We start from the raw sequence: 24,032 nt of genomic DNA on the forward strand, positions 1-24,032 counted from the left end.
CTTGGACTTCACCTTATGACATCTCACACAAATGGCTAAATGACTCTGGATAAACAGGGGTGTAACCTGAAACTAGTCTGAATGGTGGAGGCAACAACGAGGAGGTGGTAATTCTAGTTTGTTAGTTATTTTCCTCTCATAATGGTTATTCCAGCTTATCTAGCCACAGTTTATATGGCATGTCACTGAGGCTCATTATACTTGCCTAAGGCTTTTAAATACATCTTTAAATAGTAGCTCTGAATCCTTCTGAGGATTAAGTGGAGATATAAGAACCCTGACAGCCTGCGGTTGTACGCTTCTGCTTTGTGTTCGTCTTTTGTTTTGTCAATTTGAGATGAACTGCTTTGGCCTACTTGTGGTGGGGGCAATTAGAGAACCCTTGGGCAGTTGCTCTTGAGGATTTCCGGATTGTCTCACTTGAGTAAACAATACTACATTTCAAACAAACACGTACACAAGTTGAAACACACAGAGCAAGAGGTATCAGAACAACGGGGCAGCAGAGCGCTGTGTTCAGGCCCCGGAGGTGTAGTTATTTCAATGTTGCTTCTTCGTCTTTGTATGACACGTTGCGTGTGCAAAGTTGTTGGTTCACTGGGAAAGAAAAGAAGCCATTGGGTATTGTCGAGTCAAGAGAGGAGATAGGGAGGAGGAAGAGTGTGGTGTTCTGTAACTGCCTGATAGCCCATTCTTACCGGAGTTCAACAACACTCATTAAGCTCAGCTGCCTGTGCAGGAAACGTTTGGGAGATTCAAACCGAAGAAGACTCCTGTCCTCCCCCTGCAGGCCAAAACAACTTCTGAGTTACTTTATATCTCTGTGGCCCTTTTCCTGAGACGGAAATAAGTTTAGATTTGGTTTCACTGCGGTCTGAGTTGAGAAGGCATGAGTCTAGTCTGTGGCCACTTTTGAGGGTGATGCACTTTTGTACCAAAATCCTGAAATAGTTAAATGAAAGAGACATCCTCCAATTGAACAAAATTCTCCTTCTCTGATTAAAAAATGTCAGTGGTCAAGTTATTCCACTGATGAGTTTTCATATTTGAATTATAGCACTCAAAAGGAACTGGACTGGATGTGAAGTCTTGATGATATTTTGCCTCTTTAATTATAATGATGACAGTCCAGGGGGTTTCCTTCCATTTAATCTGTATGAATAATAATTACAATAGTAATGCACACATAGATAATAGTATTGACATAACTGAGGCCTATGTGACATCTCACACACAGATATTTTTAGCAGAATACGACATCTGCATATTCATCGCTCATCGCCCCTGTCACCAGTTCCCCTTTGCTCCAGTTTAACATCACACCTGATGATCTAGTGTTGATACCTGAGGTGAGAGCTGCATGTGCAGACACTGGGAGGGGCGGCATTACACGGCTTTTCATTGATACAGAAACAACCTGCCAATTATAACTTTGTAGGTGCTACCTACCAAGCTGCATCCGTGAAAGACTGCTACTAAAATGGTAACTAGCATAAATGAGACTGCGGAGCCTGTACAGATGTAAGTCAACAAAGAGAACAAACCTTCAGCTCTATTTCTTCCTTTGTTGTGGAAAATAGTAACCTTGTGTGCTTACAAACGCCTGCGGATGACAGGAGAGAAACAACACTCGCTGCTGATTAACATTGGCAAAATGAAAGAAAACAGTATTCAGTGTAAGAGCAGCATGTCCTGGAGTATAGATTTAAGCTTAAGTGTAAAAATTAACTAGTCAAGATGTGGTGTATACAATTTGACTTCATAATGTTTAAATCAATACTCAGCTCTTCCTGATAGGTTGTAAAACAAAGTTAGGATTGAGGGACAGAGAACCGCTGCTTTATTGATTACTGTGTGGAAATTCACATTTTACCTGTGTCATTCAGAGAGATCACAGTGTCTGCTACAGTTTCAGTGTCCTAGAAGTTTTAGAAACACCCACTAAAGAAACATGAATTAGCTCTTGCCCGTAAACATCATGTACATCAACATTATTATGACATACTGTAGGAGTGCCAGTGCAGAGTGGCGAAGTCCTGGACCCCCATGGGAGCGTAAAAAATGAATGGTGTTCAATGGACAGAAAATAGTAATTTTCTGATCCCCCAGTTGTTATGTCTTGGATTACACAAATGTTGTTTATAGGCTTAAATTATATTTTTTTCATGTCAAGAGTTTGAAAACACAATGAGAAAGACTACATGTCATGTTGCGTATGTGACGTCACGTCATCACCCTTTCCCTCCCTTCTTTCTCCATCCACAGCGACCATCTCCCCATCTACCCACCTATCTTATTGATAATTTTTCACTTTTGAGGACCCATGTACCGGAAACGGATGGGCGGGACTTCTTCACTCTATACTGTAGCTGTATCACAGGCTTAGACAGTACCAGGACGGGCTGTGATGTTAGTGCAATGTTATTATAGGAAATAGATACAGTTAACATGGGTAGCTGGGCGGTACAGCACAAGTGGCGCCTTTTATATACTGCACCAGGACAAGTTATAAACCATAATTCATTTATACAAATACAGGCTTCTAGTTTCACACACATCATGTGTTACTGTATGTGTCGAATAGTAAACAAGTTTGTATTCCTCATACACCACCACGTGTTTGTGTGTATTGTATAGGTCTCTTTGTTGTATATGGTGAGACTATTTTCCACTCTTGTCACATTATTTTGGTGTTTATGATTGTATATCATTTGGTACTAACTGATAATTTTGCATCAAGTAAAGCAATGACTCTAGGTGGCGACTGTGTGTGTTAAAATGTGTGTTTTGTTTGAAGCATGCAGTATTGTAGTAATTAGGCCCTCTTCGGTGTATTTAGCGATTTGCATGATGATATTCACCCGGAGCACCATACAAACTAGAACAGCCACTGTGTCAGTGTGTTGTGACGTTCTCCACTGAGGCCACCGTAGTTAGCCGTTAGGGACTGTTTGTATGTTGACTGTCCATCAGTGACACATCAGGAGAGATTGTATGTTTCCCTCTTCCCTGCTTCTGCTCACATACACACACACCAGCATCTTTTCTGTCTCCCAGCATTGCAGCCTTTCTGAGTTGAGAAAGGTGGCTAACTCTAGTTGATTTATTTATGAGGTGGAGTTCAATACTGGCTTTAGGCCTGTCTTAAAGACTGGCCTCTTATATTCTATGCTTATTGACAGCGTTTGTGGTCTTCATTAATATTACATTTTGACATCCTGACAGATACACATTCCCAAAGGAAGGCAGCAAAATAAAGTTTTCTGCTTCCTCAAAAAATTCTCCATACTTTCATCCTAACTTTGACAGGGAGGCTGAGTATTTCCTGCACAAACAGGCTTGAGTTCTTGTTTTAGTTTTAGTTTCAAATAATGCTAGAGGGTGAACTGATCAGTTTATGTCGAAAAGTTTGCATTTGTGATCGCATTTTTCTCCTCTAGCTTTTTTGATGGTGCATGAATCAGAACCAAAATGGATTGGCGAGTATTTACCTCGAGTTTAGAGCTGATTTTGATTTACTCCGGTTCAATCTAATAGGCCAGGCTGGGCATAAAGCATGTTGCTCAGGTGACAAAAGAAAGCAGTCTTTTCTGCTCCAGAATTTCAACCAGCACCACCGAAAAACGAACAAAAAATCAATGAGGATCATTGTGTAATAAATTACGTTGCAGGAAATGAGAATGGCTTTGGGGTAAGATTCTAACATTTCAGATGGTGAAGGAGATGCCAGCCGTTGAAGAGAATTATAAATAGACTGGATAAATTGATTAGCATTATGCAACGCTTATTCAGTTATGCATCCCGAGCTTTCCTTGATGTGGTTTTCTTACATGTAATTTAGAACGGGCACTTTGCTCTCTTAAATTATTCAGTCACACAAACAGGCATAGGAAGACCCTCTCCTCTCCACCCCCCACCTCACCTCACACACTGCCCCAACACACACACACAAAGGAGCACCGTGATAGGTGAGGCAGTCACAAAGACTCAGCGGTGATGACTGTCACTTGTGGTCCCTTGGGTTTGCTCCGTGGTCAGAGATTGGGATGTAATAGAGGAAGACTATTATTGTGATCTGCTCAATTACTCATCTATGGATGAACTCAATACCCAGAGTGGAGGAGCAAGACGTTTGGGTCGACGTTAAGCATAGCAGCCATATGCCCAAAGACAGATAAAAGGTCTGTCCAAGTTTCAACATGACTCTTGTGAATAAAATCTGGAGATCATTCAGAACTAAAGCAACAAGTAACTCTGTCATGTAGGTTTTCGTGTCATTGATTTAATTCTTGGATGCAGGATAAGTACGACATGTTGTTTGTGATACATAACACACCACAGCTCTTACAAAAGGCTGCTCATTCCCACACTGTGTAAAGGTACCATTTCTTGATTGCTCTCTCATTGTCAGGAGTCAACGCCGGAGCTTATCTTAACCTGCCCCCCCTCCCCATTCGACTTGTCTGACAATGGAGTGTATCTTTGAAGATAGCATCGCCAACCAGCCTATAGCTTTGCCAGTTGAAGCCAAAATGCTCAGCTTGCTTTTATTTTACCCAAACTCGAGCCAAACACAGGTCTGTATTCTGCGCAAAGCACGCTCTCCATCAACACTAGCACCTATTCAGTAAGTGGATTGCGGCATTATAACTTCATGAACATCCCCAGAAAATGAGGAGCGCTCATGAATGCAACTGCCAGAGAAGGCATTTTTATCCCATGTTGTGTTTACATACCAGCAGAACCACCTTTGATGGGATTAGAATCACTAAAGATGTGCTTTAGCCGGCCCGGGAAGCTGCTAGCAGGGAGAATGTGCAGGGATTTATGCATTTTTGATGCAGCGTGGGGAGGAGTGGAACTCTGAAAAGGCTGCATGACCTACTTAGAGAGCCGTGGAATTCAGACGACTCGTCATGCCACAAAAAGAGAGAAATCTTTCTCTCACTCTCTTGTACGTGTGTGTGTGTGTCAGAGAGGTGTATGCAAAGTGTGTGTATGTTCTTTTCTGCCTGCTGGTGTTTGTTTGCAAGGGACGTGACACACACACACACACGCACACGCACACACACACACACACACACACACACACACACACACACACACACACACACACACACACACACACACACACACACACACACACACACACACACACACACACACACACACACACACACACACAGTAAATTCAAGTGCCTCTTTTCTGTCATTTGTCTTTTTACTGTGCATTAGTCTGTGTGTGTGTGTGTGTGTGTGTGTTCTGCTCTATGGGCTGTGTCTTATTTTAAGCCTTTAAGTCTGTTTTATTTAAAAGCCTCTGTAATGAAGAACCCTCTGACATCCTGCAACACTTCGGCCCACAATCCACTGAGGTGGCATCAGGCTGTTGACATGTGCTTGTGCACACGGTGACGGTACACACACAAAAACGTTCACGTTCACTTTTATCCATACAAGCAGTGGACCAACAACAGCTTCTCCCTCTGTTCCTATCTGAGGGGAAAATGCTTTGCTTTGCGACACGGCCTTATACACAAATTAATTTTCCTTTGCAGTCTGGCCCCTTCTTTCTCTCATCTGTCCCCCCCACCACCATCACACACGCACGCACACACACACACACACACACACACACACACACACACACACACACACACACACACACACACACACACACACACACACACACACACACACACACACACACACACACACACACACACACACACACACACACACACATTCTCTCTTTCTCTCTCTCCCTCTCTCTCTCTTCCTTGGTAACTATGGCAACACAGTGTTGTACGTCAGCTTCTCAAACGAGACTGTATTGTCCGATTGCTCAGGCTGTCACATTCCTCCTTCCAGCTTTACTGTCACCCTGTGGGGTGAGAGGAGAGCGTGGTGAGCGAGGGAGCAGAGAGACTCTTTTCTTATTGCTTCTGTGTGTTTCCAGTCACCTCAACACAGACCAGTCAATAAGCGATTCATTAGAAACGACAAGCACTCACAGTCAATGCCTTCAACCGGAGTGGCTTTTTTTTTTTGGCCCAGAAATGAGCTATTGTGAGACAAGAGTTAACCACCTGGATGCTGTGTGTGCGTGCATGTGTGTGTGTCCATGTGTGACTGTCCATGCTTGTAAATCCTGGTGATTGATGATTGTTTGTAGACACTCTTGGCATGGCCCCCAGCCTGGTTAAATATTCGCTGGTTGATGAATGTCGTGGTGAGTAGCGTTTGTGTCTGCTTGCGTATGTTGGTAACAATGAGTGCATGTGAGCTGCTGGCAGTCACATTACCATTTTACTCTTTTGCAATAATAGCAATTGTTGACATCACCAATTGCTCAAGGCAACGTGTCAATAATGTCATTTTGACTAGTAGCAATTACGATGAAAGATATCTACAATTCATTTCTTACTAGTGAAAATGTCCATGTTCTACCTTAATTTAACAACTTTTACCATTGACTTCTATTCAAACTTAATGACAAATCTGTATATCAGTCAATTCTTAGTAATGGTATCCTCAACTCGACTCTCTGGACAAAATTCCTATTCGCGAAAAATTATATTGTATTGTATAGTATTGTTTTTCCTATACAGTAGCCTATGTGGGCTTGGAAATGTCAGATATATTTTCTTTCTTCTATTTACATTGCATATAATGTAAAAACAATGTCATATGGTTTTCATTTACGTTTTTAATTCAAATAATATGTTCTTTACAACCTGGCATAATATTGAATCACTGATCATCCCTGTGCATGTTTAATGTTGAAACAGCTTGTGGTAGGCGGTGGACCCAGGCTGTGTGGTCAACACTGCGGGTCCAAAGCAAGAGCAGTAATGACTGGACCTATCAAAAGAAACAACGAATACAAAATCTGCTTTAGTTTCGACATCAGCTTTGGTAGGCGATGGATGTTATTGTGGATCAAAGCCTATTATAATGGACAAAAAGCCTGGCTTGAAGGCTGCTTTTGTGAAGAACAAATCACAGTGCTGCTTTGCACACTACACTTTCACTCCTGCATACTGCAGTTCACCCCTGTATCTTTTCATTTCACTTGGATGTCATTATCCATTTACCTTCAACAACCTGAAATCCCAGTGCTCTCCTGTCAACGACTATTGAATCAATTTTCAGCTAATGTTAATGATTGATAAACACGTTTGTTTCCCTTGTTGTCAGTCCACTCTTTGAAATCATGCCTTGAAAAAAAAATTGTTTAGGTGATTAACTAAGAAATTAATTGCACTGAGCAGAAAACTGCTACGTTAACATCCAGAGAAGATGAGTTAATGATGCAACGCTGACAGCCATGACCCTTAATAACTTTAAACCTCCTGGAGCTGAGATATGAGGAGAGAGAGAGAGAGAGAGAGAGAGGTGTGAAGGAAATGGTAGGGCAGAGAGAGAGAGAGAGAGAGAGAGGGAGAGCAGTGGGTGACTGAGCAAAGGAGGGAGGTACAAGAAACTGCAGGATCGGGATGGAGCATGTATGAAAAGAACGAGATGGAAATGATGATGATGAAATGGAGAAAGAAGTAGTAGATGGGGAGAGAAAATGAGAGGTTTGTGTTTGTGGAGTAAAGGAGGAGTCCTAAATCCAAACAGACGCGAGGCCAGGATTCCTGGGAGGCGGCGTTCTGCTGTAACAAGATTGATGTGCGTGGACAGAAGAATCCCTAGGCTGCAGAGAGGGACAGCCTGAACTGTGCTTTGCTCTATCCTACTTAGTGTGTACACACACACACACACACACAGGCACACACACAGGCACACACACACACACACACACACACACACACACACACACACACACACACACACACACACACACACACACACACACACACACACACACACACACACACACACACACACACACACACACACACACACACACACACACACACACACATCCATGCACCCACTCACCCAATATGACAGGCGTTTTTTTGAATCCTGCTCCACCATGCCTACACTCTTAAGACTCCCATCTGTCTTGTGTGGAATAAAGACAGGTGCTGCACTCCTCTCTGCCTTCCACAAAGTTGTCAATAGATGGTCCATGTAATTTTGAGAAGGATGAGTAATCTGCAAGTGTTTTGTCCTCACCTGTTTGACCTGACTAAATGTCAGCGGCAATATCTTCCTTTTTATACTCTTTAAATGGCCATTATTAGATAACCAATCATAGAAAGGACTGCTGGCAAAGTCATCTGAACACACGCACAAACGTGACTTGTGTGACGATTGTGGTGGGAAGTGTGTCCTTCCAAAAGACAATGTCAAACTGAATCTTAAAATAAACTCCCATTATGTGTTACATGTTAGACATTAATGAAAACATCATGCCAAAGTGATGGACGGGTGAGGTCAGAGTAAAACTCAGTGTGTGATCAAGAGTCGGTCCTCCCGTTTCCCTCTGATTATTTAACTATTACTGTCATCCTTCTTTAACCTTCAGAGAATCAATTTAACTACCTATAAAAAGTAGGTGGCTATTGGCTAATAAGAGAGAGTGTCACAGCCTGTGAAAGGAAGAGCTGGAAGAGCTTTAAATCCCAGAAAATAACCCTGATGATGACTGATAACAGAAAACAGGAAGTGGGGGGGCAGAAAGAGAGAGGGGTTGCCACCTGCCTGCATCACCTTCTATTTGAAAATAAAGGGCTGCATCCAGTATTGAATACGTTTGGTTGGAGGATGCTGGAAATTTAAGGACATGGATTCTTAAGAGGCAGGGAAGGTCTAATGAAAATCATACCTCAACCTTCAACAAATTTCTGGAGCACTTGAAAATATTGAACGTTAATATTGAGTAGATACAGTTCATTCAATGTCAGCATTCTTAAAAAAAATGTGAATTAGCCAACCCAGCCTATTAGTTGATACCAGGCAACTTCACAGAATCCTAAAGCCAAGAACCTGTCCAGCACATAACCCCCCCTTAAATTACTGTTTCCCATTACAGAGTAAACAAATGTGAAATACAATGCGGTAAGTCATTAGTTTTAGTGGCACTGGTACATGCAGATTTTGTTTACTTTGTATGAAGCCACTGTAAATCTGCCTGATTGAATGCCCACTGAAAGTGGTATTAATCTTCTCATCTGTTTCGAGGCAATAGATATCTGTATTTCCCCAAATGCTAAATTTCTCCTTTAAATGTCCTTTCAAATCCTTTAAGTTTTCCATAGTGGCTCAATTTCTAATTCTTTAGTTTGTCATATTTCCTGATACCCAGAAATTATGGGAAATCATCATTCTCTGACACTTCCCTGCTCTGCTGGACAACTGAGCTATTGCAGTCCATCATGATCTACGTGCATTTCTGAATATTCCTATGATTGCCCCCACTCTTGCTGACAGCATTGTATAAGGTAAACAGACTGGAGATGGCTTATAAAAAGAGGCTAGGGTTCTTAGAAAGCAAAGCCCATGAGAGTTTGAGGAGGGAAGGGATGGATTGGATTGAAATTTTCACACAGTTGTTGTCCATAATAAACCTTTAATATCCCCAAATGACAAGACATATGAGGGATTTTATGTGCTTTCTTATTCAGTTTATAGTTCTGCTCCACTTGAGGAAAACTCAAACATAATCGAACAAGTATCTTGAAGGGTAGCAATTTTTCATTTTGAGTTCATTTGGGGTTGTGATTGTTGTGAGTCAAAATCGACTGTAACACATTTTGCATTCGTCGATATCATGACTCCCCAAATCAAGAAGACTGTAGATGAATTGTTACCAGACATTCAGAAATATTTCTCTCTTTCTCTCTCTGCAGTAACCTTACCCATTTGCATATCACCAAACTAACTCTCTTTCCAAGGCCAGACTCATTTAGCACTGTACCATTACCCAGAATCACTCCCTTTTCCTCCTGCTTTCTTTCTTCCCTGCTCTGATTTACTGGATTCATCCACGGGAGAGAGTCGAGGACCTTTGGGGCCAAGAAACAATTAACTTGATAATGGGCTCTCCCCCTCTCTTTTTCTTCTTCCTGCTCTCTGTCCACATCCCCTCTCTCCAAGTCTTTATCATTTACTAGTTAGCCGATACACCAGCTATGGCACCTCTGTGGTTGCTAAGACCTTTTATTAAATAATTAAAAAATACATTATATTTATTGGACTCTTGTGTTTAAATTCTGCTGGGCAAGTATGAAAACGACCTTCCTCTTGTCAGGCCAGAGTTATCATTCATGAGGCATCCAAACTCTTAGCACTGAGCCATGAATGTACATTGACTTTTCTGCTCTTCAGTGTGACTTGAATGGGAAAAACTGCAGATTACCTTCAGCTATTTCTAATGTGGATGAAACTGCCAGCGATTTAGCACCGTTTCTGCCCTATACATTTCTGCCCACGTCTGATTATGTCAGGAATTGAAATGGGTCTCATGTTGTGCTCCAAATCACAGCTTAAATTGGCATTTTTTCCGTGATCAACATGACAAATGTTAACTGCTCCTTGAAACCACTAACCCTGATGTGTGAAAATTACTTTTGATTGGACGGACAACTCACTCACTACTTTTGGTTTAGGCAAAATAACCACTTTTAAGCAGAAAAACGGCTTAATTTAGGAAAATGTCGTGATGTGAAAATGAAATAGCAACACAGGGCGCTCTGGTAGCTCACCTCGTAGAGCACATACCTCTGAGCTTGACTGCTTGATTGAATATGTTGCCTGAAACTATTTCCTCAGTCCTCTCCTCTCCTCTGCATCCAGTGTTTCCTCGGGGGCCAATTGGCTTGTTTCAGTGGGATTACACTTTAGTTTGTCCCCCTCACCCGTTGGTGCAACACGTTCCAGCTGTTGTCAGGCCTTGTCAAAAGCACAACAACCTGTAATAGGCTTAACACGGCGTCTGCTTCCTGCACAGCACAGATTGCTAATAAAGGTGCAATGTGTTCAGAGCGATTTTTGTACCACTGGCCAATTTCAGCTTATCTCGGATTGGGGAGTGATGCTGATGTCTGAGTTAATGTGCGTACCAGTGTATGAGTGAGTTTTGGCACATGTTTTGTTTAAGGATGATAATTTATCTAGTGTATGTGTGTGAGGAAATAAGCATAAGCACATGGGGGGGGGGGGGGGGGGGGGGGGGGGGATTTGTGTGTGTGTGTGTGTGTGTGTGGGAGACATAGAAAGTGAAAAAGAGCGAAAGAGACTTGACACCACCGAGGAGGCTTCCATCGTGCCATCATGGTTATCCTGGTGGCCATCTGAGCTCTCCAGAAAGCGAGATAGATTGAGTGCAATAACAAGAGCCAGACTGCAGGGAGAGAGAGGGAGAGGGGAGGAGACGGAGGGCAAACAGCCATCAGCTTCGAACAGCCCAGTCAGTCTGTGGCAGTGGATTTTAAAGGCCAGTCTCTCCTAAGATAAGTGGTGGGTTCCTGGCTTTTTTTTTTCATTGTGTTGCAGGCATGCATTGTGAAGGGAAGAGATTGAAAAAAACCCCCCTCTATCACTCCCTCCTGCTCTCAATTTACTTCATCCACTCTCACTCAATCAATGTGTACTCTCTTTGGATACTCCGGGGCCTGCTGTCTAAATGTTACCACAAGGAGACTTGACGCTCGCTGCATTCACAACTCGGATTCACCCTTGCCTCTTCTTCCTCCCCTTCTCTCCCTCTTGTTGCTCTTTTCAAAGAGTCTCACTTCAAGCCTCGGCTATTGCTTTTTACACTGGTTCCCTAAGTCTGCGAATTACCTGTCAGCCATGTCTTTGTGGTCATTTAGAAAGAGAAAGGAAAGGCACGGTGGGTGATGTGTTACACCCCAGTGGACCTCACAAAGGGCTCATTGATGGTGAACAAATAGCTCCAGCTTCTTGAAGCTCTTGTGTCTCAGTGTGTGCGGCTGGCAGCAGGTGAGATGAGGCTGCCACTGATGTGCGAGAAGCGTGGTCAGCACTGTGGAGTGCCGACCTTAACTGATGGATGAATGACCCCACTGAACTCAAGGGAACCACTTTTATCAAACTTGTATCGATACTATTAGGATAATCAAAGACAATACAGTTACCCAGTCTTTACACCAGACAAGTAAAACTTTACCAAAATGCTGCAGACTGATTCACATTCTTCTGAGAGTAGTTGGTATTGACAGCCATGACGGAGTTTAGAGGATTAGTTTGGTTTGTACATGGGGAAATAGATAATCTCCTTTAGATCTGACCTATTGGCTGCACCCTGCTAACTCTATAGGGCTTTATAATGCCAAGCATATGTTTTAGCAATCGCTGGATTCAGCCTGGCTCTCATTGCCCCTCCTGGCTTGGAGATGTGGAAGTAATTCAATGAGGAGTGCATGCAGGAGGCAGATGTAGCTGTTAGAAAAGACCGGCTCCTCGCAGCTGCTGCACTGCTGCTGCGCTGCTCGACGCGTCAGAGAAGTGTGCAGCACGACGGCAAGGGGGGGATGTGTATGTGTGCCCTGAGAGCAACATCAGCAGTGACAGTGCCGTTTCTGTTGTTAGCGCAAAAATGTACGTTAATGGCCCTGCAGTGTGCAGGATCTAAAGGGTTTATGCTGACAAATGTTTGTAGCTCCTTGAACATTCGTTTTATGTTACGTTAAGTGTTTCTCATACGTGTAGAGGCATGTTATGAGGAGGGAGCATGCACCAGATGTTTATCTCAATTCTAAATTCATTCATTGCAGTGTGTGTGTTTGTGTGTGTGTGTGTGTGTGTGTGTGTGTGATGTGTCTCTGGGTTGTCGTTAGTCCCTCTTTTGTGTATTGGGCCTTCCTAGATAAATATTCCTGTTACGCCTGTATCCTCAGTGAAGCATTGCGAGTAAAATCTACTGGCTAAAGACTGGAAAATAATCCTAACACAAATGAAACCAAGTATGGAAGTTCACAATTAATTGTGCCTATTCGACTGAAAGAGCAAATGTTGTTATGTTGTCGCACTCATCAAATTCACACATATCTGAAGCTGTAATGCATTCATTCGCTTTTTTGGGGGATAAATTACATCACATTATCTGTACAGATGAGCTGACAGTGTATACACATCTGACCGTAACCCATAAAGACACATATTACACGGTGGGATTCTTGCGCATTTTGTTCTTGGTAATCACCTGTGCTGTTGGCCTTGTCATGAATAAATGCAGTGTGTGAAGAGCAGATTGCTTCTGACATCAGATCAGGCTCTCCCCTCCCTGTGTCTCTCTGTTGTTATATGGCTCTTCCTCTTATGTGTGTGTGTATGTGTGCAGTGTTGGGCCTCAGGTTGCTGATTTGGGTGCAGTAATTTGCCATTAGACGAGGGACAGGTGCAGCTGCCTCTGTTTGCAGCGCTAACAAGGCATTTCATCATGGTTAGCTCCAGCCTGGTGCTCTTATCAGCTCTTGTTCTTGTCACAATATCACACATACATCTACACACTCAAATACACACACACATACAGTACACACATGGAAACACTCCAGTGGTATCCACTGGGTCATTCTACATACACTGGTGAGATGGAGGTGAGGCTCTGGCTTTTTAGTGAAGGACAAGCCCCAAGGCGTGCTGATCTATGGCTGTCCCTACAGTAGTTAGCAGGGGCAGGTTAATTTTCCAAGGGAAGCTGAAATACACTCTCCCTCTGTTATACTGAAACTGTGGATCAAACTTTCACAAAGAGTTTGGATGCGTTCAGCCCTCTATGACTCATGAATTTTCATCGGTGCAATGTGCTTTAAATGTACTGCCAGAGAAAGACAATGGGCTTTATCTCATACTATATCTACAGGCCTTTGTGCAGTATGACCTTTAAATACATGCAACGTTACAGAGTGTTGTTCAAAATTAGATGCAAATTATCACATGAAACATTATATAATAGGTAAAAAAAAAATCCAGGGCAGCTGTTTCCTCACATTTGGCCTAATTGAGTGTGATTTATCAGTAGCGCAATAACAGTAGGCTAATGCCATCATGTAATGATAAATCAATAAGAATGAATCTCAGTAGCTTTGTGTAAAGGTCAGAGTGAAGCAAATGTAATGGAGACAATGGATTGAGGAGCATTTGAAATAAACTCTTCCCTGGCAAGCCGTCCCATCAGTAATATCCTCCAAATGGTTAGGGAGGTGTTTCGAACTCAGTGGAGTGAAATGTCAAGCTGAGGAGGAGACCATTTGGACAAAAATAAAAACGTTAATAGCTCGACTATTGTAAGAAAGTTGCTCTAAATCCAGTGACTGAAGAGTACAACCGATTCCAGCGTGTACATTATGAACAGGAAAGTCATTTTTCTGTTTATGGATGTTCAACTTAAACAGGACTACTGTATACACTGCTCCTGAGTTTCCATTTCTAGGTTCTTCCACCACCAGTCCTCACCCTGGCAACCCCACCAGCCCCATCCTCACACCCACACACCCACACACCCACACACCCACACACACACACACACACACACACACACACACACACACACACACACACACACACACACACACACACACACACACACACACACCTTGGCCGCCTCCCAAAGCGGTCAAACAGATTACTACGGGCGTTAACTCCATCGATCTGCTCCAAATGGCCTCCAAATGCCAGGAATTAGATTTCAGAGTGCAGAAGAGGGAAATAAAGTGCTGTAGTATTTCTTGCTGGTCGGCTTGGTAGTTAAGTGCTGCCATGCCGTTCTCATTGTAACAGCTTTTCCTCAGAACTTATTTGTGTTTTCTAGGACTGAGATATTTGTCTCTGTTTATACCTTGTGTGGAGCATATTTCTCAGGGAAAATTGCTGCTGTGAGATGCAGCACACACCCAAACCCCTCAGCAGCTGCTCCAAAATCCTTGAAAAATGCTTAAAAGATCTCAGTGCTGCTGAAAATAGATTTGAAAGAGAGAAGAGTGAAGTGCGGAGGGAGGGTGTGGCTAATGTACGGGAAGGAAAATAACACAAGGTGATCTTAAGATTTGAAATATAATCAAAACAGTTTTCGATTTGATATTAAAATGTCCTCCTTCCATAATTGTCGGAGTGTGGACAAATCTGCAGCACACTGCAGCTGCTGAGCATCATAGAGAGCCACTGAATCAATCTCACGGTCATGAATTACTCCATTGTGGGGTTATAATGGAGGGCAGGTTTATAATACTGGTTGACTCGGCTTTATTAGAGCACGGTTAATGTCAGGCTAATACCTCTTCGCTCTCTCTCTCTCTCTCAGCTGCTCCTTTCTCCCCCTTTCCCCTGCCATCACCATCACTATCTCCATGTCTCTTCACTCGTTGGGTCCCATTATGTTCGGCTGTCTCTCTTCTCCATCCCGCATTGCCTATCTGGCATTAAGCTATACAGCCTCTCCATAGCTGAATAAGTATTGATTAATGTCTGAGTGGTTGTGCTACCTAATGAGAGGCTAAATATAGCCATCGCTACACCGGCCCTGCCACGGCCTCCTCCCTCATCTAGTGCACAAAGTGTGGATAGTCACACGTTGGCATGACAACACACCAGTCAAGGCTCTGTGAGCAGTCACAACAGATTGTGTGCATGTGTGCACGGCAAAAGTAACAGAGGATGAATGAAGCAGGCGGAGTGAACAGAGGAATGGAGGAGAGGGAAGGAGAGGTAGCGCTCAGCTTCACTTGAAACTGAAAACTGATTAGTCGATCAACAGAAAAATAAGCAACTAGAGATGGTAAAGGGCTCAAGTCATTTTGCAAGCAACCTTGAGCTTCAGGAAACGGATAAGAATTTTCCTTATCTTAAATCTCATAGATCAAAAATAGGATAATCTGCAGATGAGTTGACTTTTGGGTGTCTGTTACAACCTGTTTCTTTTTAAAACTTAACATAAACCTGTTTTCAAGTCTGTCAAAATATAGCTGTGGCCACAATGAGCCCTGACTTGCCTTAAAATCACCCTGCTTACACACACACACACACACACACACACACACACACACACACACACACACACACACACACACACACACACACACACACACACACACACACACACACACACACACACACACAGACTGCTGCGGAGGGGGTGAGGAAGATAACCATTCTTGACCACCTACACTACATTGTCATTCTCGGTAATAAATCAGCTTAAACCTGCAACACTGCCAAGCTCTATTGTACTCACGTTGACAAGTTTAGTTGCCCACATTTTCTTTTCTGTTGCATGGTAACCAATTGAGAGTTGCAATCCTACCAGCCCACCTTATTATGGCCAGCTGGAGAGAAATGAATGATAAGAGTATGCAAATGGGATATCTTCCTTAATAGCCTGCTGTTTTATTCAGCTGTGTGGCCAGGATAAGGAATCCCCACTGTGTCTAATCACATCTTCTCCCTCTCATTTCACCTGAGGCGTATCCGCAATCTAGTCTATTTTTGACTGGCATTACAGCATACATTGTTCTCTACTGGTGTGAATGTACACGCAGAGGGGAAAACCAACCATGTTTTTACCAGTAATTGGTCCTCTACTTTAAAAAATGAAAGGCATTCAGACAAAAGAGTCTGATGACTTCAACCTCAGCACATGATTCAATCTGACTGGTGAGGGGTGAGTGGAATGCAGAGTGATGGCCACAAAAGTTTGTGTTCTCACTTTCGACTCGTGCTGTGAATCACGACTGTGATCGTCCTCTCCATGAAACAGACAAGAAGACCACTAGATGTAAACTTGTCACCCCCTCCAGCCGCGACACCCGCCATGCTCTTAATAAAGTTACCAACGGATCACAACATACAGCATCATATATGTAGTTAGTGGTCTCCATCCTCCACATTCGATTTTCGGTTTTTCAATCTGCGCTCTGGAGGACCCGCTGTGCTGTTGTTCAGTGGGAAATCTCATTCAGTCGCTGGCTGATGGCTAACAAGGTCAAATGACTCTCCAGATGAGATGGACTGTGTCAGAAGGCGGAAACACACCCACACCCACCCACACACACACACACACACACATACCACCTGCCATTCAGGCAGCCAGTCCATCTATCTATCAGCCGCACACAGGAACACATCCTGAATTGAGTGGCAATAATAGAAGACTGAGGGGGGAAGTGTTTACTGCTGATAGGAATATCATTACAAACTGTGGAAATCAGGGAATCACAGCAAAACCAGTTAGCCAGCTCATGTAGCAATCAATAGGAACCTACACTGTTTTTTTCCCCCTCTTCTCTCATTTCTCTCCCTCTCTCTTTTTCGCACACTCTTTTCCTCTGGTTGCTATAGTGACTTGAAATGGCTGCATTCTGCTGCACCAGATCAGAGCGGGGGCCGCTATTGCAACTAGTGTGCTCTGTTGTTTTACATGATGGTTTCAAAGACAACACGCACACACACACACATGTCATAGTGCTAAGACAAGTTAAATGTTATCAAAATGTCAAAATAGTTTTCCGTCAGCGGTAGGATGATACATGAACTGACATTTCGTCATGATGCTAGTTTTGTCCTGTATCTATGACAGTATGTCGAAGTGTAATGACCTCGCAAGCACAGGGTTTTTTTCTTGTACAGTAGATATTGATTCATTGATGGAGTCCTATGTTAAGGTATCAATTATTACCCTGAGCAAAGTATGAAAAATCTTCTACAGCTTGTCAGGAGGTGAAGAACATTTCTGATCGGTTGATCAAAAAGAATCTAATGCTGTATGTGAGTACAAAGTCTGATATATCATTCAGGTATTGATAATCCAAAAACTGGCTTGAATATCTAATGTTGCCTTGTAGTGTATAACTTTCCCCTCAGTTTCTTCCTTGTTTCAATCCACATTTTCTCAACCACTTTTCCCAAATCTGATATTTGGCTACTTTGTTTCCTTTTACCATTCTTCCTTTGCCTTTTCCTCTAACAACTATTTAAAATATCCCTCCTTTCTCTCCCTCCTGTCTCTCGCTCTCTGTGTCTGCAGTGTGACAACGCCAAGGGACTGAGGGCCTTCTTTGATGCCATATGCTACGGTCCCAAACACCTGATGATCTTTGGCGGTGTCTGCCCCTCTGTGACCTCCATCATTGCCGAGTCCTTGGAAGGTTGGAATCTGGTGCAGGTAGGAGACCTACTGTATATATCATAACGTGTACATGTGGAATATATTTGCACTGTTGGTGATCCAAGTCCATCAGTGGGCAGAATGAAGAGGAATAGACACGCCGTAAGTCTTGCTAATACATGGTTTAACCTTTCTTTATTTTTTCTGTGGCACAACCAGAAACTTAATTTTGCCATTTAATTGAGTTTTGAGCTATCTTGCCACTTTATTTTGTGTTGTTCAAATACGTCCTGGGATTTAGTTGTTACTGTTTCATGCAGCATTTATAGCTGAAAATATGTTTCTGAGGTGTTTTGTCATTGATACGAGCTCAACCAAGCTGGTCAGTCAATGTTAATTACCTACTTATATACATATCATAGATTTATGACAAGTAATAGATTTTACGATTCAGTTATGTTCTTTCATACTTACAGTACAGTAATGGCCTTTGCTGCTATTAACTTAGTCGAGCTCAGTGTTTGCGCACTATTCTTAGATCCAGTAAAGTTGTGACCCCCTCAGTTATTGCTTAGAGTTTCTCTGTGATGTGCTGTAGTACCAAAAAGGCAAAATGCATCCTCCAGGAGAATACAATTAATTTGTTGAACAAAGGTTATCAGGCACAGATAAGGAAGAAGTGAAGCTTGCACTAGGGATGCTATTATTCAAGAGGCTGCATTTTGAACTGAGGGTGACATTACATGGGATATTTCTTCCATTTGCAATTACTGTGAATCAGCTGCTTTTCATGTTGCGTTGATGTGTTCAGAGTCACTTGAGTGAAAAGATGGGCAGGATGAGGGAATGAAAGGAAGAATATTTTTTGTTGTGGTTCAAGTCATAGTTAAATTCAAAGTATTCTTAAGTATTTTCTTCTGTGTTGTGTATGTATGTGTGTGTGCATGCTCCACTCTCTGTTTATTGGCTTGTTTGGCAGTGATTTCCTGTGAGAAGTGCAGTAGCAATCCCCTGCTCTGCAGAGCACTCTGACTACAGGACAGCATGTTCCTCTGAGCACTTAACCAACCACACTCTTTTTGCTATCAATACACAGACAATGCTGATCTGATCCCAAATATACATTGTAACACTGCCTGAATGCCAGGAAGCAAGTGACTGAGAGGAAAAGTAAAGGTGAATGGTCAAGAAAACACCTAGAATGTAGCTGTGTTTAAAGGACATGCCTTGAGAATTCACACTTGAATTCACTGTCAAGGGAAACTGGGAGGCTGTTGCCACAAGCAACTAAATTGCTTTCTTCAGGCCAGCCGATGTGGAGCAAGGGCACTCTAGTAAAAGCAGTCAGCAGTAGGGACGTCACACTACTACAACTCTGTTGATAAAAGTAACAATTATACTCCACGATTCTCGCTACTGAACTCAATGTAGTGCAAAAAAAACATCAGAAGCAGCAAGATATTTTTTAGCCTCTGTGAACATTGTGCATGGAGCATTTCTACAACAAATCCCTGTTATTGAAAATCACAAACAATGGCAGAAACATTTCAGGACATTAACATTTTGACGACATGATGTTGTTGTTGTTGTCGAGGATGCTTTTAGGGTCGTTATACTGTCCACATCAGTCCTGGAAGAATCAAATCTCCTCACATCTACTGTACATAAGGGTAACAAGGTATCATTTCCTACTCAGCTGCTGTCTAGCACCATGTGGAGGCTCATTACTTCTTGAATCAGATGTCCATAAAGAGCTAGTCTTTCAAGTGCTTTTCTTATTAAAGAGCTAATGTCTATCAATGGTGTAGAGTTACGCTTTATATGTGTTGTACATTCTGGTTTTAGGTGTGGTACAGTATCACAAGCTGAGGGTAGTGTGCTGAGATGTAAGATGCCTTTGCAGACCTGAGCTGCCTACTCATCATGGAGCATGAGTCACCAAGAAACTATAATGTTTGCTTGGATTCTGCAGTAAGACACGTCAGTGGATGTGAACAACACACCAGACAGTTTTCAGTTGTTCCGTGGAGCAGAAATGCACAGAGAGGTGGCAACTTTGTGTACTTAACAAGCTGGTCCTTGCGCTGAGGGCCTCTTACATTGTTGGCCTGAGACCTTTTGTTCCAGCCCACTTACTGTACTTTATGTCGACATGAAAATATGCACATAGAGTTGTGTATATGTGTGTAAACGTGTTTGAATGCAGAGTACACTCGGGTGTTTTTCTGGCAGACAGATGACTCAATGCATTTTGACGGCATGTGCTGGGAGTTATAGTTACTGTAGCCACTCCTCCAAGCTGGAATGAAGCTTTTGTCTGTGTACGTACGAGAAGGAGCCTCGCCGAAGTGGAAGAGGAAGGTACAGAGGGGAGGAAAGATGAATAGAAGTTTTGAATCCTGCATCTCACAGTGTTTAGCGTGCCATGTCAGCAGGAATCTGTTTTTTAAATTGTGAATTCTGTCACCCTGCATATTTATTACCCAGGCCTGGCATGCCGTCTGAAAGACTTGAGTTGGTGTGCGAGGAAATAGAGAATTTTCCATGGTGACTTTTATGGGCCAGGCTTAACAAGCTCATCATTTCCACATCAAAACGGGGATCTGGCAGATACTATCTCCAGTTGAGATAGCTGAGAGAACAACCACTCCTGGAAAAAGCTTAATCATACACCCATAAAAATAGCTTTCAATCAGTGTTGATGCCTAATGAAGTCAGCTTTGAAAGGCTCAACAAAAATAAACTCCCACTGCAAACCCGTTCATTACGCTCCATACACACACTTGAATGCATATACTGTACTCATACTTAAAGCAGAGGAGGACTTAGAACAACATTATCAGTCGATTTTTTTTTACTCAAAATCCACAATCGATATATATATATATATTTTTATGAGCTCAGTTACATCCTGCAGAGTCAAAGGACATGTGACCAGCAGAGACAGCCAAAGGTGTCATTGGGCTGCTTCAGCTGTATTTGAACTGTAGAAGCTCAAAATGCAACTGTCTGGAAAATTTGCGAACTTCCTTCCAAATATGACATTCTCAGGCAGGCAACCTCAGTATCTCTACTTAAAACTCACTAACTAATTTTATTGTCTTGTCAGTATTTGCTTGTTTTTATTTTAATGATCCTGTGTGTTACATACAGATTACTTTGTGATTTTAATTTCGATAAGTGCTATAGAAAAGTTGTTATTGTTGTTATTATTATTTCAATTGATCAATTATGGAGAGATTGATTTCTAGTCAATCAGATTTTGAAAGGCACATATGAGAGCTTTTATACAAATGAATGTTGCTTGTAACTGTATAATAATGTGAGGCATGCAGCACAAAGCCTTATATGTTACAGTAAATCTTTCTTTCACACAGTCACATACACTGACCAGTGCGTGCGCGCGCGCACACACACACACACACACACACACACACACACACACACGCACACGCACACACACACACACACACCCATGTGCACAGATGGCAGGCCGTGGTGATTTCGCCAGCAGCACAGTGTTAAGCTCTTTATGTACTGTATGTAAGGATTGATCTGTTGTCACACTGCGATTCCGACTCGTGTCTTGTGATGCTGCTGCCGTGGTTCGTTTGTCCACCTACTTGCCTGAGGTGCACTCCTTGGCTCCGTACTGAGAGCCACTGGTTATAATGCTGTACTATACATGTGCTAAAATGACTGCACATGCAAATTAAAATGGTGGCTTAGATTGTTGCCAGGGCCAATGGACAGATGGCGAGGAGAGGATTGAGGGGAATGTTGGAAGAATAGACAGACAGGAGCAGAGATGGACTGTAATAGCATACATTGAAATTCAAAGAAACAGGGCAAGACACAGCTGTGTTTGTGAGCTGCCATCAGCCACAAATGCCACTGATTGCTGTGTTTTTTGTTGTTGTTTTTTTCCCGCAAGACCAAGCCATTGTCTTGGCAGCCATCTTGGTGTGATTAATCTTGTGTTCTCCTCACTATGATATTATATAATTCCAGAAAGCATTTGGTGAGCCTTTAAAATACTTGCTGGCACAGGTGTCTGTTAACAGCCAAGTCTCTTTGCCCTGTTTTTTTTTAACTTAGGAAAGGCCCTCTCCCTCACAGCAGTGGTGTCTGTTTTCTGTAAATAGCTCACTGAGTGCCAGGAAATGGCCCCAACCCACCCTGCTGTCGCTTGCTGGCCCCTTCTCATTCACCAATTAGGCCTATCAGTGGTGGCACTGTTCATTTTCAGCCACGTTGAGTGTTTAATGAAAAATTATGCTCCTTTTTTTTCCTGTTGTAATTTGGAAGAGAAGAAGGCACAAGAGTGTTTCTCCTTTGAATGATAATTTGTAGAAGTGGACGTACATTGTAGAGGACAGGTGTCACATCCAGTGTTGTTCACACCTCGCAAGAGCTAGCTCAAAGTTTTGTTCACACATATTGAAATGAACTACTGTATAAGTCACGTTCAAAATGTATGATTCAGTTCATTGTCCCAAAAATTAATTAGTTCATGCCACTTTCATCCTCTGCTGTTTTTTTCCCCGTACAACCTTCTCCTATCCACTAATCTCCCAAACTACATGAATTACTGTAGACCACTACCCAATTGTACACAGGAAATATTAAACCAAATAATATATCAAACTCCTACAAACTATTTGTAACTTTTTAGAGTTGTTTGTAGAAGAGGTACGCACACTAACTCTTTTAGATAGTTTAGTGGTGGTGATATAAGTCATACAACAGCGGTAAAGCTTGCCTTTAGCAGAACAGTAGCTTTTTACTTCTGGCAGTTACGTTTAGGATTCACAAAATTTATTTTCTGCAATAATCCAAAAGCCAAGAGAAGAATCACAATAGGTTTTTTGCCAAGGGGACCAGGGTGGTCCTAACGTCTGTGTAGAACCGCAAAAATATGTCATCCCTGCTGCACTTGACCATGGGCCTTCATGCATTACACTTTTTTTTTAATTTTTTTTTATAAATATTTACTTTCATTCCTGGGTTTGTATTGGAAAAAGGAGTGACTGTGACTGTCAGAGATGTTATCGATCCAGATGCACAGTGAAGTATCCATTAATGCAGACTAGAAAACCTTTGTTCACTCGTCTTTGTGTTGTAGTTTTTGTTGAACTTGTGCCTCAGTGTAGAGCTTGCACAAACTTTAGCACCAATTCTCTCGATTCATTTATCTCTTAGGAAGGCTGAATAATGAAGTCAATATTTTGGAGGAGGAAAAAGTGGATGCACCTTCTCCAGGTATTATGGTCAAGACCTGGACACGGAGCAAATATTTACCCGCATATGAGGCCCATTTTTCTTCTTCACTTGCTCTATTGATCGTCAATGCTTCATTAAACCAGGCAATTTAGGGACAGGAAAGTTGCATCCCTGCCCCCTCTCGGCCCACCGTTCTCTTTCTTAGAGCCTCCACCAATTCTTTAATGTCGTCTTTTTCCTATTTTCTTTCTCTCACTCTCCCTGAGTGCTACACTGGATGCTTCAATAAAACATGTGATGCCTAGCACTGCAGTATTCTGCCTCACTTACGTCAAATCCTCCTGTGTACCGTATCAATATTTCATGTCTTCCAAAGTTTAGGCTAAAATCTCAGAGTGCGAGGGCAGGGATAGAGCGAGCATCACAATAGATCATCATAAATCAACATTATGAGTAAAGTTCAGGGTGACTTATTTGTGCTGAGTGTGTGTGTGTGTGTGCTGGTTTTGCTTGGCAACTAAAGGTTATATAAACTGTCCTCTAAAGGTTTAATGACTTGCCGAACACATCCATTGTCATATTTGGTCGCTTGTGTGTTTGCGTGTGTTCAAGGTCCAGCCTTGTGGATTAATTTTTTGAACTTCGGTCTCCACGAATGCCACCCAGGAGGGGCAGTTATGTCTAATTATCATACTGTCTCAAAGCCTCTAGACAAGTCCCAGAGGAAGATGGCAGTGATGTCTCTCTCTTGACGTCACGGCCGCTTTTATATGGCCAGAGACTCGCTTCT

At 42.5% G+C, this 24,032-nt stretch overlaps 1 protein-coding gene across 3 annotated transcripts in view; it reads left to right on the plus strand.

Annotated features, from left to right (window-relative positions):
* The window catches only part of gabbr2 (gamma-aminobutyric acid (GABA) B receptor, 2), a 163,655-nt gene that overhangs the window by 17,964 nt on the left and 121,659 nt on the right, over positions 1–24,032 (plus strand). For all 3 annotated transcript variants that reach the window (XM_083982251.1, XM_083982252.1, XM_083982253.1), the window contains one exon: positions 17,939–18,076. In XM_083982251.1, coding sequence (XP_083838377.1) covers positions 17,939–18,076 — 138 coding nt within the window. The remainder of the gene's footprint in view (positions 1–17,938; positions 18,077–24,032) is intronic.

Source organism: Trachurus trachurus (genome assembly GCF_905171665.1).
Source record: "Trachurus trachurus genome assembly, chromosome: 11".
In the NCBI taxonomy this organism is placed as follows: Eukaryota; Metazoa; Chordata; class Actinopteri; order Carangiformes; family Carangidae; genus Trachurus; species Trachurus trachurus.